Genomic DNA, 17,313 nt, shown 5'->3' on the forward strand with positions numbered 1-17,313 from the left:
GAAGGGTGCCGTCACCCTGACTGAGGCTGAGGAAGGTGATAAGACTTCCCTGTGGTTATAGAGCTATTTAGCAGTCCAGCCAGCAAGTGCATCAAGCTCCATCTTCCTTGTCTGGAAAAGGGGAAGTTGACGAGAATTCACTGAGTCATGGCGTTTAGTAAGAACAGGAGTGGGCCAGGTGCAGTGGTTTGTGCTTGTAATCCCAGCACTTCGGGAGGCTGAAGCAGGAGGATCACTTGAGTCCAGGAGTTCAAGGCCAGCCTGGGCAAGATGGTGAAACCCCAGCTCTACAAAAAATAAAAAATTAGCCAGACATGCTGGCTCGTGCCTCCAGTCCCAGCTACTCAGGGGGCTGTGGTGAGAGGATCGCATCAGCCTGGGAGGTTGAGGCTGCAGTGAGCCATGATAATAATAAATAATAGAGCAAGACCCTGTCTCGAAACAAAAATTTTTAAAAATGGGGCATGGGACAGCACTTGGGAGGCCCCATGAGACAAGGTGAGGGGCTTCAGGTGGTGGATGATGACACTTGCCCTCCCTCCCTCAACAGGGCTGGCCTACTGCAGACACCTGTCCACCGTGAGGACCCACCTGTCAGCCCTGGTCAATCACATGATCGTGTCTCCGGACTTGCCCTGCGATGCTGGACAGGGGCTGACAGCCGGGATCTGGGAGCAGTACCTTCAGGACAGCACAGTAAGGCTTAGCCGGGCTTGGTCTGTAGTGATGCAGAGGCTCCAGGGGGGTCATCTTATTATCTGAGAAATAAGCCCAGGACTCGAGCTGATGTGCTTGGATTCTGCATATGCAAATTGGAGTTCCCCTTCTCTTCTTGAGAGTTCCAAGACCTACAGCTCACTTCCGCCCATGAGTAGGGAGATTGAATGGGAGGTAAAACATATGCTCACCTGGAAGTAGTAAAGAACAAATCGGTCTATAAGCATTTATTATTAAGCATCAGCTGGGCCGGGCACAGTGGCTCACGCCTGTAATCCCAGCACTTTGGGAGGCCCAGGCAGGTGGATCACTTGAGTTCAGGAGTTCGAGACCAGCCTGGCCAACATGGTAAAACCCCATCTCTACTAAAAGTACAAAAATGAGCTTGCCATTATGGTTGAGTACACCTAAGACTAAAGTGAAATAGGCTTTTAATATTGGAATGTGAATAGGTGAGAGGGAACAGGCCCCGGGGCCCTTCAGGGCAGCCTTCCCACCGCGCATGTGCAGTTAGGACCTGCTGGCCCCGCAGCTTGACTAATTGTAGCTGCAAAACCTTTGCCTGAAAATGAAATTTTAGAAAGAAAACAGACAAACTCAGCCCCACAATGCATCACATACCTGTTAAAGTCATCCTAGTGTGCACAAAAGATATTAGTGTATGATGTAGCAGCTAGAATTGTTCACTTTGGATTAATTTGCTTTCGATAATTTTTTTTTTTGAAATGGAGTTTTGCTCTTGTTGCCCAAGCTGGAGTGCAATGGCACAATCTTGGCTCACCGCAACCTCTGCCTCCTGGGTTCAAGCAATTCTCCTGCCTCAGCCTCCCAAGTAGCTGGGATTACAGGCATGCGCCATCATGCCCGGTATTTTAAGTAGAGACGGGGTTTCTCCATGTTGGTCAGGCTGGTCTCAAACTCCCGACCTCAGGTGGTCTGCCCACCTCAGCCTCCCCAAGTGCTGGGATTACAGGTGTGAGCCACTGCGCCCAGCCAAGAAATTTTCCTAGAGCTGAGTCAAGACTAATAATTGCAAGATAATATTTTCAAATAAGCACACGGCAAAAATGGGCTGAAAATTAATTAAAATATTAATTCATGATAGCCTGCCCTTTCTCTTTTTATAAAAATGGGCTCATCCTACATACTACATATGTTTTACAACTTTTTTTTTTTTCACTTAACGATACACATTGAACATCTTTTTTTTTTTTTTTTTTTTTTTTTTTTTTTTTTTGAGACAGAGTCTCAATCTGTTGCCCAGGCTGGAGTGCAGTGGTGCAATCTCGGCTCACTGCAAGCTCCACTTCCCAGGTTCAAGCGATTCTTCTGCCTAAGCCTCCTAAGTAGTTGGGTACCACTGCGCCCCGCTAATTTTTGTATTTTTAGAGACGGGGTTTCACCATATTGGCCAGGCTGGTCTGGAACTCCTAACCTCATGATCTGCCCGCCTCGGTTTCCCAAAAGTGCTGGGATTACAGGCGTGAGCTACCGCGCCCATCTGAACACCTTTTTATGTGGGTTCCCATAGTTGTATCCCACACTCTTTTACATCTCTGTTGCATACCCGTGTAGGGACACACGTTCACCGATCGATGCGCAGCTGGAGAGTTGCCTGGGTTTGATTTTTTCATACGATGCCACGACAAATACCCAAGTGCCTATGACTTTGCTTATTCACGCCAGGATATCTGAGGGCTAGGTCGAAGAAGCAGGACTGCTGGACCACGGAAGTAGATCATAGAAGTAGATCATACCCCCAGGTAGATCATGGAAGTAGATCATAATAATACAGTTAGGGCGTTGCCAATTAGTATTCTAGAAGGATAAGTGCACAGGAGTTGAGGAATATTGGTGAGAAGATAGCTCAGGGTGGCCAGGTGTGGTGGCTTACACCTGTAATCCCAGCACTTTGGGAGGCCAAGGAGGGCGGATCACGTGAGGTCAGGAGTTTGAGACCAGCCTGGCCAACATGGTGAAACCCCATCTCTACTAAAAAAACAAAAATTAGCTGGATGTGGTGGCAAGTACTGGTAATCCAGCTACTCGGGAGGCTGAGGCAGAAGAAGCACTTGAACCTGGGAGGCGGAGGTTGCAGTGAGCCAAGATCACACCACTGCACTCCAGCCTGGGTGACAGAGCGACTCTGTCTCAAAAAAAGAAGATAGCTCAGGGTGGCTGGGTGCAGTGGCTCACACCTGTAATCCCAGCACTTTGGGAGGCTGAGGCAGGCAGATCACTGGAGGTCAGGAGTTCAAGACCAATCTGGCCAACATGATGAAACTCCGTCTCTACTAAAGCCACCTCCTGTTTTTCTGTTGACCAAACTCTTTGCTCCTCCCCACCCACCACAGAGTTACGAGGAGCGGGAGCTGCTGCGCCTCATCTACTATGGGGGCATCCAGCCTGAGATCCGCAAGGCCGTGTGGCCCTTCCTCCTGGGCCACTACCAGTTCGGGATGACGGAAACGGAAAGGAAAGAGGTCGGTTACCCACCATGGGCACTGGGGTCTTTCGCAACAAAAGGAGCCAGATACTGTGGGGCTGGGGAGCTCTGGTTTCATGCTGGACGAAGGAAGGGGAGGGAGATATGGGAAAGATGGGAACCTGAAGGCAGCGCTGTCCAATAGAAACATAACACTAGCCACATATGCAATTTTTAGGCTTTTAAATTTTGGACTAAGTGTAGATTCACATGTAGTTGTAAGAAATTAATGCAGAGAAATATCGTGCGTCTTTTACCCAATTTTTTTCTGATGGTAACATCTTGCAAAACTGTAAGGTAGTAAAATATCGGAACCAGAGTATTGGCATGGTATAATATACTCATCTTAATCAGACTTTCCCAGTTTTACTTGTACTCATTTGTGTGTGTGTGTGTGTGTGTGTGTGTTTCCCTACAGTTTTCTCACGTGTGTAGATCTGTGTCCATCACCACAGCCCACATGCAGAACATTTTTGATGCTATAAGGAACCCCACGTTGTCCTTTTATAGCCAGACTCACCTCCCCCATACCCACACCCTGGCCCCAATCCCTGGCAACCACTAATAATATATTCTTCATTTCTATAATTTTATCATTTCAAGGATATTATATAAATGGAATGATACAGTGTGTAACGTTTTGGGATTGACTTTTTTTCACTCAGCATAAAACCTCATCCAAGTTGTTGAGAGTATCGAGAGTGAATTCCTTTTGATGGCTGAGTAGTATTCCATGATAGGCTGTAGCACCTGTTGCTAGACAGCTGAGTTGTTTCTAGTTTTTTGGCTGTTACAGATCAAGCTGTAATGAACATTCGTGTACAGTTTTTGTATGAGCATAAATTGTCATTTCTCTGGGATAAATGAGTAAGAATGTAATTGCTGGGTCATATAGTAGTTGCGTGTTCAGTTTCATGTTTATATGAAACTGACAAACTTTCACTGTAGCACATGCCTGTAGTCCCAGCAAGAGGTTCACTTGAGCTCAGGAGTTCTAGTGCAGCCTGGGCAACATGGGGAGACCCTGTCTCTAAGGGGAGAAAATAAACTTCCACACCTCTGCAGTGGCTATACCGTTTTCTGTGTCCACCAGCAAAATAGGAATGATCCACACTTGCATCTTGACCAGAGTTTTGTCTTGTCACTATTTTTTATTTCAGCCACCTGACACGGATAATTGAGATTTCATTGTTATAATTTGCACTTCCCAAACGGCTAGTGAAGTTGAAGGTCTTTTCATGTGTTTATTTGCCATCGTGTATCTTCTCTGGTGAAATGTCTGCTAATGTCTTTTGCCCATCTTCTAATTGGATTGTTTGGTTTTGTTTTCCTGTGGAGTTGGAGAGTCCTTTATATACTCTGATAACAGTCCTTTGTTCAGATAGGTGATTGCCAAATATTTCCTCCCAGTCTGTAACTTTTCATCTTGTAAGCAGGGTCTTCTGCAAAACAAATCTTTAAATTTTTAATGAAACTCAGTTTATCAATTTTTCCTTTTGTGAATTATGCTTTTGGTGTCAAGTCTAAGAAAATTTTGCTGGCCGGGCGCGATGGCTCAAGCCTGTAATCCCAGCACTTTGGGAGGCCGAGATGGGTGGATAACGAGGTCAGGAGATCGAGACCATCCTGGCTAACACGGTGAAACCCCATCTCTACTAAAAAATACAAAAAACTAGCCGGGCGAGGTGGCGGGCGCCTGTAGTCCCAGCTACTCTGGAGGCTGAGGCAGGAGAATGGCGTAAACCCGGGAGGTGGAGCTTGCAGTGAGCTGAGATCCGGCCACTGCACCCCAGCCTGGGCGACAGAGCAAGACTCCGTCTCAAAAAAAAAAAAAAGAAAATTTTGCCTAGCCCTAGGTCCTGAAGATCTTCTCTTATGATTTATCCTAAAAATTTTCTATTTTACATTTGACATAAAATCTTTTGAGGGTTTTTTTTTTATATATACAGTCTGTCATTTAGGTCAAAGTTCATTTTTTGCTTTTGGGTCTTCAATTGCTCCAGCATCATTTGTTGAAAAGATGTCCTTCCTCCATTGAATTGCTCTTGCACTGTTCAAAAACAGTTGGGGCTGGCTGTGGTGGCTCACGCCTGTAATCCCAGCACTTTGGGAGGCTGAGGCGGGTGGATCACCTGAGGTCAGGAATTCAAGACCAGCCTGACCAACATAGCGAAACCCTGTCTCTACTAAAAATACAAAAAAAAAAAAATCAGCTGGGCAGGTTGGCAGGCGCCTGTAGTCCCAGCTACTCAGGAGGCTGAGGCAGGAGAATTGCTTGAACCTGGGAGGTGGAGGTTGCAGTGAGCCGAAGTCACGCCACTGCACTCCAGCCTGGGCAATAGAGCAAGACCCCGTCTCAAAAAAACAAAACGACAAAGTCTGTTTCTGGGTTATCCCTTCTGTTCTGGTGATCTGTGAATCTATCCTTCTGCCAGTACCACTCTGTCTTGATTATTATAACACATGTGTAATTTTAAATGTTTTCATATTCTGTTTTTTGGTTTTTTTTTTTTTTTTGAGGTAGAGTCTCTGTCTGTCGGAGTCTTGCTCTGTCGCCCAGGCTGGAGTGCAATGGCGCAATCTTGGTTCACTGCAACCTCCGCCTCCCGGGTTCAAGTGATTGTCCTGCCTCAGCCTACCAAGTAGCTGGGATTACAGGTGCCCACCACCACGCCCAGCTAATTATTGTATTTTTAGTAGAGACGGGGTTTCACCATGTTGGCCAGGCTGGCCCCGAACTGCTGACCTCGTTATCTGCCTGCCTCGGCCTCCCAAAATGCTGGAATTACAGGCATGAGCTACCGCGCCTGGCCTTAAATGGATTTTTGACTTAAGATATTTTCAACTTATGATGCATTTACTGGGACATAACTCCATCATAAGTCGAGAAGCATCTGTAATTATAAGTTCACAAGAAGCTGCAAAAATAGTAACAGAGGTCCCAGATACCCATCACCCAGCTTTCCCCAGTGGTAACAGTTTATGTAACTAAAGTATACTGTCAAAAGCAGAGCGTTAACGTTGACACAATACAAGTAGCTAGACTGCAGGCCTTACTAGAATTTCACCAGGTTTTGCATCTGCTTGTGTATTTTTTTTTTTTTTTTTTTTGAGATGGAGTCTCGATCTGTTGCCCAGGTTGGAGTGCAGTGGTGCAATCTCAGCTCACTGCAACCTCCGTCTCCTGGGTTCAAGCGATTCTCCTGCCTCAGCCTCCCAAGTAGCTGGTACTACAGGCGCCTGCCACCACGCCCGGCTAGTTTTTTTTTTTTTTTTTTTTTTTTTTGTATTTTTAGTAGAGGTGGGGTTTCCCTAGGTTGGCCAGGCTGGTCTTGAACTCCTGACCTTGTGATCCACCCACCTCAGACTCCCAAAGTGCTGGGATTACAGGCGTGAGCCAACCGCACCCAGCCTAAAATCTGGTGGTATTTTACACTCTATATTCTTGTATCACTTGTACTATTATTTACTTAAATTTGTCTTTAAATTGACTCACTTAAGATTTATACAACTTACTTTAAAAGATATTTTATATCCCTGCCATAAACAGGAAGCCAGTATAACTGGCCGTGAATAGAAGGAAACTATAAAAATAGAGTAAGACTAAATGGTGCAATTCTGTTCTAAGTAGATGTTATAGCCTGCCTAAGGCTTGTCCTCTCTTTGTTAAAAAGGGAGATTATGTTTGGGAGGCCAAGGCAAGAGGATTGCTTGAGGCCAGGAGTTCAAGACCAGCCTGAGCACAATAGCGTGACCCCCATCTCTACAAAAAATTTAAAAACTAGCTGGGCGTGGTAGCATGTGCTTATAGTCCTAGCTACTCAGGAGGCTGAGATGGGAGGATTGCTTGAGCCCAAGAGTTGGAGGCTGCAGTGAGCTATGATTGCACCACTGCACTTCAGCCTGGGTGACACAGTAAGACCTATCTTAAAAAAAATAAATAAATAAAGGATGGAGGGGAGATTATAAAGTATCGAGAAGTGTGGGAAGCACAGGAGCACCAGACTGGCCCTTTCTCCCTGGAGTAATCAGAAAAGTTGAAGGAGAGTTGAAAGCAGAAAGTTTCTGTAGTTCTGTATTATAAGGACCCATGCCAGTGAAATGTCTGTTCATCTCAGTACTGGTGTGAGGCCCCTCCACACTTCACCCATGCCTGATGGCTTCCTGGGCAGTCAGTAACTGACAACTCTGATGTGCAGAGCCCCATGCTCAGAGCTGGAGGACGCAGAAGCGCATTAGGTGAGGTCCATCCCAGTTTTGTGGGGGTTGTGGTGGTCCCTGGTGGGATTGAGGCAGCCCCAAGGACTGCAGGAGCACATGGGAAGCACCTAAGCCGGGCAGGTGGGAAGGCGGTCAGAGGAGACTCCTGGAGGAGCTGGTTGTTCCTATATTATCGGAAGGAATTACTTTTCAGGCCAAGAGGGTGAAGAAGGGAAGAGAAGACAGCACAGGCAGAGGTCTGGAGGGGAGACCAGCGTGACGTGGCGTGTGTCCGCGTGGGTTTAGAGAGGGGCAGGAAGGGCATGGTGGGCGTGAGTTGCTGAGACATCCAGGACTAGGATGGTGGAAGCAGCAGTGAGAGAGGAGGCTGGAGAGGAAACAAGGATCACGACTGCTAAGTGGTGCATGAATCGGAGGGGCCCGGCTGCAACAGAGACCTGGATGGAGGCTGCTGGGGCCATGCATCTAGGTGAAAGTGGTATAACCCTGGCCTAGGATGGCAGTGGGAATTGGGAGGTGGGTAGGGAGGGCTTGAAGGAGTCTCAGGGAAGTGGGCAGGAGGGAGCGGCTCAGGCGAGGCCCTTGGGCAGGATGGACCTGAGTCCCCCTCCCGAAGTCCTGAGTAACCATAGGAGAGGGTCGAGCTCCCCACCCTCTCTTTTCCCCTCCTGCCTCTCCTTAACCTAAGTCAGCCTATCTGTCCCCATGGTGCCCAGAGGTCTGGCAGACGCAGAGCCTGTTACCTGGGCTGTGTCACTCCGGGACAGTGGAAGCTCCCCACCTCTTGGTTGAATCCCACAAGGAAAAAGCTGGGAATCTGTGGCCCTTCTGTAAGGCCATTGCTGTAAGGAAAGGAAGAGGGTTGGTTTTATTCGTATTGTATCCTCAGCACCTGTAGCCCATGTGGGGCACATGGGAGGCCCTCAGGTCATGCGTTGATTGAGTGGATGGGTGGAGGAAGGTTAGCATCTTGCTCATCTTGTATTCCATATGGCTAGTGGTGCCTGGCATGTAATAGGTACTTATCAAATTAAATGAATGAGTGAATGAATGGATGAATGAATGAGGAAAGAGAGAGGGAAGGTAGTAAAAAAGAATGAAACAGTCTTCTCACTTTTGGCCAGGTGCGGTGGCTCACATCTGTAATCCCAGCACTTTGGGAGGCTGAGGGGGCGAATCACAAGGTCAAGAGGTCAAGACCATCCTGGCCAACATGGTGAAACCTCGTCTCTACTAAAAAAAAAAAAAAATACAAAAGTTAGCTGGGCGTGGTTGCACATGCCTGTAGTCCCAGCTACGTGGGAGGCTGAGGCAGGAAAATCCCTTGAATCTGGGAGGCTGCAGTGAGTCGAGATCGCGCCACTGCGCTCCAGCCTGGTGACAGAGCAATAGTCTTTCTCAAAAAAAAAAAAAGAAAGAAAAAAGGCAACAGTCTTCTCACTTTTATATCCCCAGGGCCTGTGTACTGTCTAGCACATAGTAGGGACTCAGTAGTTGAAATGTATATATGTGTGCATGAATGAATAAAGGAAGGAGGGAAATAAAGAAAGAAGTAGCCTTGCTTCCTCTGTGTCTTCAGAGCCTAACCAGTGCTAGGAGTAGCATAGTAGGTGCTCAGTTAATATGTGCTGGATGTTAACTGCGTGAATGTTGGATGGGTCAGAGTCACTCTCTTCCAGGTTGCTCTGGCCCTCCCCATGGGCCCCTTTGTTGACACCTCAGGTGACATTGCATCTGCCCTGGCAGGTGGACGAGCAGATTCATGCCTGCTACGCACAGACCATGGCTGAGTGGCTGGGCTGCGAGGCGATCGTGCGGCAGAGGGAGCGGGAGTCCCATGCGGCCGCCCTGGCCAAATGCTCATCTGGGGCCAGCCTGGACAGCCACCTGCACCGGATGTTGCACAGGGACTCAACCATCAGCAACGAGGTGATGGGCAGCTGGCCTCGGGGAGCATGGGCACTGGGGACGGTCAGGGTCTGCTTCACTGGGCTGTTCTAAAAGTGGTGAAGGCTGGGTATCTGGGGCCTGGTGACAGTCTCACCCCTGGCTTTTTCTTTAAGAGTGTGGGGTGACTTTGGAATCAAACCTGAGTTCAAACTCTAGTCCCACCATTTTGTAGTTCTGGGGTTTCCTACCAGTAACTTTTCTTCTGGGCCTCAGTTTTCTGCATCTGTAAAATGGGAATAATCAGGTGTAGAGGAGGTTTGTGTAGAGTCCAAACAAGATGATGTATATAAAGTGCCTGGTACACTGCCTGACTTTCATTGATTCAACAAATGCTTATTGAGTATCTACTATGTACAGGTACTATCAGGAATATCCTGGGATATCAGGAATGTTCCAGTGACACAGACAGACTGCCAGAACCTCCAGTTTAATAGCCCAAAGTAGGAGCTCAGAAAAAAAGTTAATTCTTGGCTAGGGGTGGTGGCTCACTCCTGTAATCCCAGTACTTTGGGAGGCCAAGGCAGGTGGATCACCTGAGGTCAGGAGTTCGAGACCAGCCTTGGTCAACATGGTGAAACCCCATCTCTGCTAAAAATACAAAAAAATTAGCCAGCCGTCTGTAATCCCAGCTACTTGGGAGGCCAAGGCAGGAGAATCACTTAAACCCGGGAGGCGGAGGTTGCAGTGAGCCGAGATTGCGTCACTGCACTCCAGCCTGGGCAACAAGAGTGAAACTCCCTCTCAAAAAAAAAGTTAATTCCCTTCACCAGTGATTGTATCAGTCATCAATTGCCATAATAACTGTATGTAACAAACAACCACCAAAAATCAGTGACTTCCAACAGTCAGCATTTATTTTTGCTCACAACTCTGTGGGTCAGCTGGGAAGGTCTGTTCTTCACTGGGCTGGGTGAGGCTTATTCCGTCACTGGCTGTCCGTAGCTGGTCAGCTAAAACATTTGTTTATCTTGGTTGGGCTCTCTTATTTGTCTGGGGTGACTCAGCTGTGCTCCACGTGCCCCACTGCCCAGCAAATGAACCTGGACATGCTCTCACGGTGAAAGCAGATGCCGCAGAGAGAAAGCAGAAATGCACAAGGGTGTTCTAAGCCTCTCCTGAATCAAGTGTGTTAACATCCCATTGACAAAAGCAAGCAACACAGCCACGTCTAGTGTTAGAGTAGGCAAGGACTATGAGTTTATAGGGCAGAAGCATGTATACAGGGATCAGGTTAAAAAAAAATGTGGAACCATTAATAGAACCAGTTACTCTGTGCGTTGAACTGAAATATTAGCAAGAAGTCTCAGTTACAGAGAAGTTAAAGGCGGGGTGCTGTAGTTGCAGAGGTGAGAGGTGGGAACCTAGAGGTCAAAGTGGTCTCTGAAGAGGCTCCAGGAAGCAGGGAGTGGTCCCCTCCTTTCATTTCACAGCTAGGAAACTGATGCTCTGAGGGAGGACTTGTGCAAGTTAGGAATAGAGATGAAACAAGACTTCCTGGGCTCCCAACCCAGCAGTCCTTCCTACTCTGGGCAAGGGTGCAGCCTCACCCTCCCTCCCTCCCGCTCTTTCTTCTCTCAGTCCTCCCAGAGCTGCAGTTCGGGCCACCAGAACATCCGCCTGCACAGCGACTCCAGCAGCAGCACACAGGTGACCTTGTGGAGGCCCCGCCCCCTCCCACCCACGCCTCTCCCTTCCACCTGGGGTCATGGGGATTGGGTGTCCGTCATCTGTAGGTCACTTTTTGCTTCATTTGTTTTAGCTTTTTATATTAGCATTAAACATTGTTTTTTTGTTTTTTGTTTTAGTAATGCAAGAAATATATGGATCTATCACCCCTGCAAAAAACTAAAACATTGCAGAGAAAGTCAAAGTCTGCTTTGATCATCCTTAATCTCTGCCTGCCCTCCTTTGAAATAACACCGCTATCATCAGTTTGCTGTGTTCCTTTCAAAACCTTCTGCATGCCTGTACATACACAGAAATATGTAGATAATCTATAGCAATGTTTGATAGTTTTAAAAAAAGTGTACTTAAGTGCCATCATATATGTTGTTCAACAACTTTCCATTTCAATCAGTGAAAAGAGATGACTCAATCTCACTCCGTTTTTAAAGAAAAATGCTGGCTTGGCACGGTAGTTCACACTTGCAATCCCAGCACTTTGGGATGCCAGGATAGGCAGATAGCTTAAGCCCAGGAGCTCAAGACCAGTTTGGGCAACATGGCAAACCCTGTCTCTGCAAAAAATACAAAAAATACAAAAAAAAATTAGTTGGGCATGGTGGTGCATGCCTGTAGTCCCAGCTACTCTGGAGGCTAAGCTGGGAGAATCACCAGGGCCTAGGAGGTTGAGGCTGCAGTGAGCCATGATCACGCCACTGCACCCCAGCCTGCGCGACAGAGTGAGATCTTGTCTCACACACATGTACACACAAAGCCAAGTGCTAAAACATGCATAGTGTGTTGTCACCTTTTATGTAAGAAGAGGCAATATTAATGTCTGTATGTATTTGCCTCCATTTTGGAGAACAGTGTAAGGAGAAACCAGAAACGAATCAGAATGGTTACCAAGAGAGGAGGGGCAGACAGAAGCTACATTTCCTTGAATATGCCCTGTTTCTTAATTCTGATTTTGGAGTTAAAAAAACCCTCTGGTTCTGGCTCTGAAGCTAGGTAAATATTTTACATAATTTAAATCAATTGAATCAAAAAGAGGTTTTTGAAAACACAGAAACACATGAAGCTAACCATAGATCAAGTTGGTGACATAAACACGCAGGGAAGAAATATTTCAAGTGACTTTGGAACATGATCTTTAACTGTGTACCCTTGATATGACCTAAGGACACAAAGAATCACAAAAAAATCTCTAAAATGTGTTCTGGAGATTTTTTTCATAGTATTTCATGTATTATCTAACTTTAAAAATTGATTCATAGTAGTCAACCGCATGGTGTAAAAGTAATAGGGTTTTTTTTGTTTCTTTTTTTGTTTTTGTTTTGTTTTGCCTTTCCGTGTGTAAACTAATTTTTTTAATGAGAAGAATTATGTTTACATGAGGCTGGGCGTGGTGACTCACACCTGTAATCCCAGCACTTTGGGAGGCTGAGGCAGGTGAATAACCTGAGATCAGCAGTTCAAGACCAGCCTGGCCAACATGGTGAAACCCTGACTCTACTAAAAATACAAAAACTAGCTGGGCATGGTGGCACTTGCCTGTAATCCCGGCTACTTGGGAGGCTGAGCAGGAGAATCACTTGAACCCAGGAGGCAGAGGTTGCAGTGAGCCAAGATCATGCCACTTCACTCCATCTAGCCTGGGCAACAGAGCGAGACTCCATCTTAAATAAATACATACATACATAAAAATAAAATTATGTACACATGGTAAAAGTCTGTATGATGAAAAGCTATTGTCTCACCTTATTTTGATTCCCCAGTATCCCCTTCTCAGAGTCAACTGCAGGCGGGGCACGGTGGCTCACACCTGTAATACCAACACTTTGGGAGGCCAAGGTGGGCGGATCATCTGAGGTCAGGAGTTCGAGACCAGCCTGGCCAACATGGTGAAAGCCCGTCTCTACTAAAAATACAAAAATCAGCCAGGTGTGGTGGTGGGCGCCTGTAATCCCAGCTACTTGGGAGGCTGAGGCAGGAGAATCACTTGAACCCGGCGGGTGGAGGTTACAGTGAGTCGAGATTGTGCCACTGTACTCTAGCCTGGGCGACAAGAGAGAAACTCCATCTCAAAAAACAAAACCAAACAGACTCAACTGCATTACTTTCTTGTTTCTTTCTGGGTTATTCTATGCATAGAATACGTTTTTATTGTTGTTTGAGACAGGGCCTCACTCCCATCACCCAGGCTGGAGTGCAGTGGCATGATCACAGCTCACTGAAGCCTGGACTCACCGGGCTCGGGTGATTCTCCCACCTCAGCCCCCCAAGTAGCTGAGACCACAGGTGTGCACCACCATACCAGGCTAATTTTTTGTATTTTTTGCAGAGACCGGGTTTCACCGTGTTGCCCAGGCTGGTGTCGAACTCCTGGGTTCAAGCAGTCTGCCTGCCTCGGCCTCCCAAAGTGCTGGGATTGCAGGCGTGAGCCACCACGCCCAGCCTAGACCACTTTCTTATTCGTCACAAATAGGAGCATACATTACACTTTACTTTGCCTCACTCTTTTCACTGACTGTATGGTATTCCAGTGCATGCTTGATCCATATTTAAGCCGATCACCTGTTGTTGGATATTTAGGCTGCTGCTGTAAGTAGTGCTGCAGTGGACATGCTGGTCCATGTGTTTTTGTGCACCTTGTCCTCAGGTGTTTGAGTCTGTGGATGAGGTGGAGCAGGTGGAGGCTGAAGGCAGATTGGAGGAGAAACAGCCCAAGATCCCCAATGGGAACCTAGTGAATGGCACTTGTTCGCCAGACTCGGGTCATCCTTCCTCCCATAACTTCTCCTCGGGCCTCTCAGAGCACTCGGAGCCCAGTCTGAGCACAGAAGACAGTGTCTTGGATGCCCATCGGAACACTCCCCCGGTGCTGCGGCCTCGGGATGGCAGCGTGGATGACAGGCAGAGCAGCGAGGCCACCACATCCCAGGATGAGGCTCCCCGGGAGGAGCTGGCCGTGCAGGACAGCCTGGAGAGCGACCTCCTGGCCAACGAGAGCATGGACGAGTTCATGTCCATCACGGGCAGCCTGGACGTGGCCCTGCCTGAAAAGGACGATGTCGTGATAGAGGGCTGGAGGAGCAGCGAGGCAGAGAAACGTGGCCAGGCAGACAGCGAGGACAACCTCTCGGAGGAGCCTGAGATGGAAAGTCTCTTCCCTGCCCTGGCTTCTCTGGCTGTGACTACTTCTGCCAACGAGGTGTCCCCTGTGTCTTCAAGCGGCGTCACCTACTCTGTAAGTCACCAGGACCCTCCGTTCCATTTCCTTTTTTCCAGCTACAGGAGGGTGAGATGTACTACAAGCCCATTATCCAGAATGACCCCAGAGTCAGACCTCTGGTTCGTTGCATTTTTTCCATCATGGAGGATTCACTGTAGAAACCCATTTGGGAGAGAAGATAATACAGTATTTTAAAATGGGGGCTGGGCACGGTGGCTCACGCCTGTAATCCCAGCACTTTGGGAGGCTGAGATGGGCGGATCACGAGGTCAGGAGATTGAGACCATCCTGACTAACACAGTGAAACCCCATCTCCACTAAAAATACAAAAAATTAGCTGGGCGTGGTGGTGGGCACCTGTAGTCCCAGCTACTCGGGAGGCTGAGGCAGGAGAATGGGGTGAACCCGGGAAGCAGAGCTTGCAGTGAGCCGAGATCATGCGACTGCACTCCAGCCTGGGCGACAGAGTGAGTCTCTGTCTCCCAAAAAAAAAAGACAAAAAGAAAAGGCCGGGCGCGGTGGCTCAAGCCTGTAATCCCAGCACTTTGAGAGGCCGAGATGGGCGGATCACGAAGGCAGGAGATCGAGACCATCCTGGCTAACACGGTGAAACCCCGTCTCTACTAAAAAAATACAAAACTAGCTGGGCGTGGTGGCGGGTGCCTGTAGTCCCAGCTATTCGGGAGGCTGAGGCAGGAGATCTCAGTGAGCTGAGATCCAGCCACTGCACTCCAGCCTGGGTGATAGAGTGAGACTCTGTCTCAAAAAAAAATAAAGAAAGAAAGAAAAAAAGAAAAAAAAAGGCAGGCTTTGTCGTCAACAGCCCTGGGTTCAAATCCCAGCTTCAGCAAGTCATTTTTTTCTTCTGAGCCTGAGTTTTTCTGTGTGTGTCTTACTTCTCTTCCTGAGTTGTTTTCAGAATGAATGAGTTAAAGTCCTGTGTGCCTGGCACATAGTAAGCAGTCAGTCAACAGCAGCCTTGGTCATGAGCATCGTGATTTAGAGTTAGGTCCAATACTTTGTAAATATTCAAGTTTGGTTTCTTACTAGAAAGCCCAAGCCAAAGGCCATCAACTGAAAGGGAGGATCATATTTATGATTATTTTTTAAAGAACTTGTTATTTCTTTCAAAGATAGGCAAGCCCATAAAGAGTGAAACACAGAAAAGGCTGGATATAAAACCCAGAAGATACCTGCCCATCTCACCCTATTTAACCCTCCACAGAGGCAATCATTTTACTTATTCTGCCCAAATTATTTGGTGTTTGCCCCCAGGTCTCTAACACACTGGCATTGCTGCTTCTTGATCTCTCTTTCTTTCAGTTTCAGACATTTTCTAGTGACTTCCCACTATGAAAGAGGATGGTTCAGTTCCCATTTCTTCCCAACTTCCAGCTCTCACCACACGTGACACCTTCTCGTCCCTGTCCTTCTAATATAGTTATGTAATGATTTAGTTAAATGTGTACAGTGTTAGCCGGGTGCAGTGGCTCACGCCTGTAATCCCAGCACTTTGGGAGGCCGAGGCAGGCAGATCACGAGGTCAGGAGATCGAGACCATCCTGGCTAACACGGTGAAACCCCGTCTCTACTAAAAATACAAAAAATTAACCGGGGATGGTGGTGGGCGCCTGTAGTCCCAGCTACTCGGGAGGCTGAAGCAGGAGAATGGCATGAACCCGGGAGGCAGAGCTTGCAGTGAGCCGAGGTCGGGCCACTGCACTCCAGCCTGGACGACAGAGCGAGACTCCATCTCAAAAAAAAAAAAAATGTGTACAGTGTTAATATTTTATGCATCTACTGTAAATGTCAGTGCTTGCATTATTTTAACAGAGTAATATGTAAGCCGTGTAGTAAACCATCCTAATTTTTGTCTTTCCTGTAAAAAATTTGTTTTTCCTAGATGTGTTTTCATTTTCCTGTTTTCTTTTTCTTAGTTTGCTGCATATTTAAAGTGAGTTCACCCCCAGAAGTCTTTGCCACTTTCCTAAATCTATCTTCAGACATTCAAACATACCAGGTTTTTCATTTATTCTATGTGTCCAAGGACTTCTCCCCAAAAGCCTACTGACGCCCTCCACTCCACTGCACCTGATGTGTCGTTATCATTCACGATCTTCCTCCGTCCTGATCTTGAGCTTTCTTTTGTGTCACTCATGTTTTCTCTTTCTTAATCTACTCTCTTAGATGAAGCACGTACCTCAGTGACTTCCACATTTTTCGCTTTTTTTTTTTTTTTTTTTTTTTAGATTGAGACAGAATCTCACTCTGTCTCCCAGGCTGGAGTGCAGTGGCACGATCTCGGCTCACTGCAACCTCCGCCCCCCGAGTTCACGCCATTCTCTTGCCTCAGCCTCCCAAGTAGCTGGGACTACAGGCACCCACCACTACACCCGGCTAATTTTTTTGTATTTTTAGTAAAGATGGGGTTTCACCGGGTTAGCCAGGATGGTCTCGATCTCCTGACCTCGTGATCCACCCGCCCTGGCCTCCCAAAGTGCGGGATTACAGGCATGAGCCACCGCGCTTGGCTTGCTTCTCTTTTTTATCATTTCTTTGTCCTTCTGTGCTGAATTCTGGATCGTTTCTTCAGATCGCCTTTCAATTGAGCAATTCTCTCTTCCAGAATATTTTATTTTCTGTCACCTGTCTCTAGTGTTTAATATTTTTTTTAACATTTTATTTGGCCTTTCTTCAAATATGCTATAAAATGACCTACTTGATTATTTCATATAGTCTCTTGTTCTGTTTTTTTTTTTTTTTTAGACAGTCTCCTTCTGTCCCGTCGGTTGGAGGGCAGTGGCGCAATCATGGCTCACTGCAGCCTTCACCTCCTGGACTCAAGCGATCCTTCCTCCCACCTCAGCCCCACAAGTAGCTGGGACTACAGGGATGTACCATACCAGCACGCCTGGCTAATTTTTTTATTTTTATTTTTTTTCTGAGACAGAGTCTCGTTCTGTCCCCCAGGCTGGAGTGCAGTGGCGTGATCTCGGCTCACTGCAAGCTCCGCCTCCTGGGTTCACGCCATTCTCCTGCCTCA

The 17,313-nt window shown here is 47.3% G+C and overlaps 1 protein-coding gene across 2 annotated transcripts in view; it reads left to right on the forward strand.

Moving 5' to 3' along the window:
• Nucleotides 1-17,313, forward strand: part of SGSM1 (small G protein signaling modulator 1) — a 210,490-nt gene that overhangs the window by 166,946 nt on the left and 26,231 nt on the right. For both annotated transcript variants that reach the window (XM_050745897.1, XM_050745898.1), the window contains 5 exons: nt 551-696; nt 3,072-3,200; nt 9,170-9,352; nt 10,952-11,020; nt 13,698-14,285. In XM_050745897.1, coding sequence (XP_050601854.1) covers nt 551-696; nt 3,072-3,200; nt 9,170-9,352; nt 10,952-11,020; nt 13,698-14,285 — 1,115 coding nt within the window. The remainder of the gene's footprint in view (nt 1-550; nt 697-3,071; nt 3,201-9,169; nt 9,353-10,951; nt 11,021-13,697; nt 14,286-17,313) is intronic.

This window comes from Macaca thibetana, chromosome 10, assembly GCF_024542745.1.
Source record: "Macaca thibetana thibetana isolate TM-01 chromosome 10, ASM2454274v1, whole genome shotgun sequence".
Classification (NCBI taxonomy): domain Eukaryota; kingdom Metazoa; phylum Chordata; class Mammalia; order Primates; family Cercopithecidae; genus Macaca; species Macaca thibetana.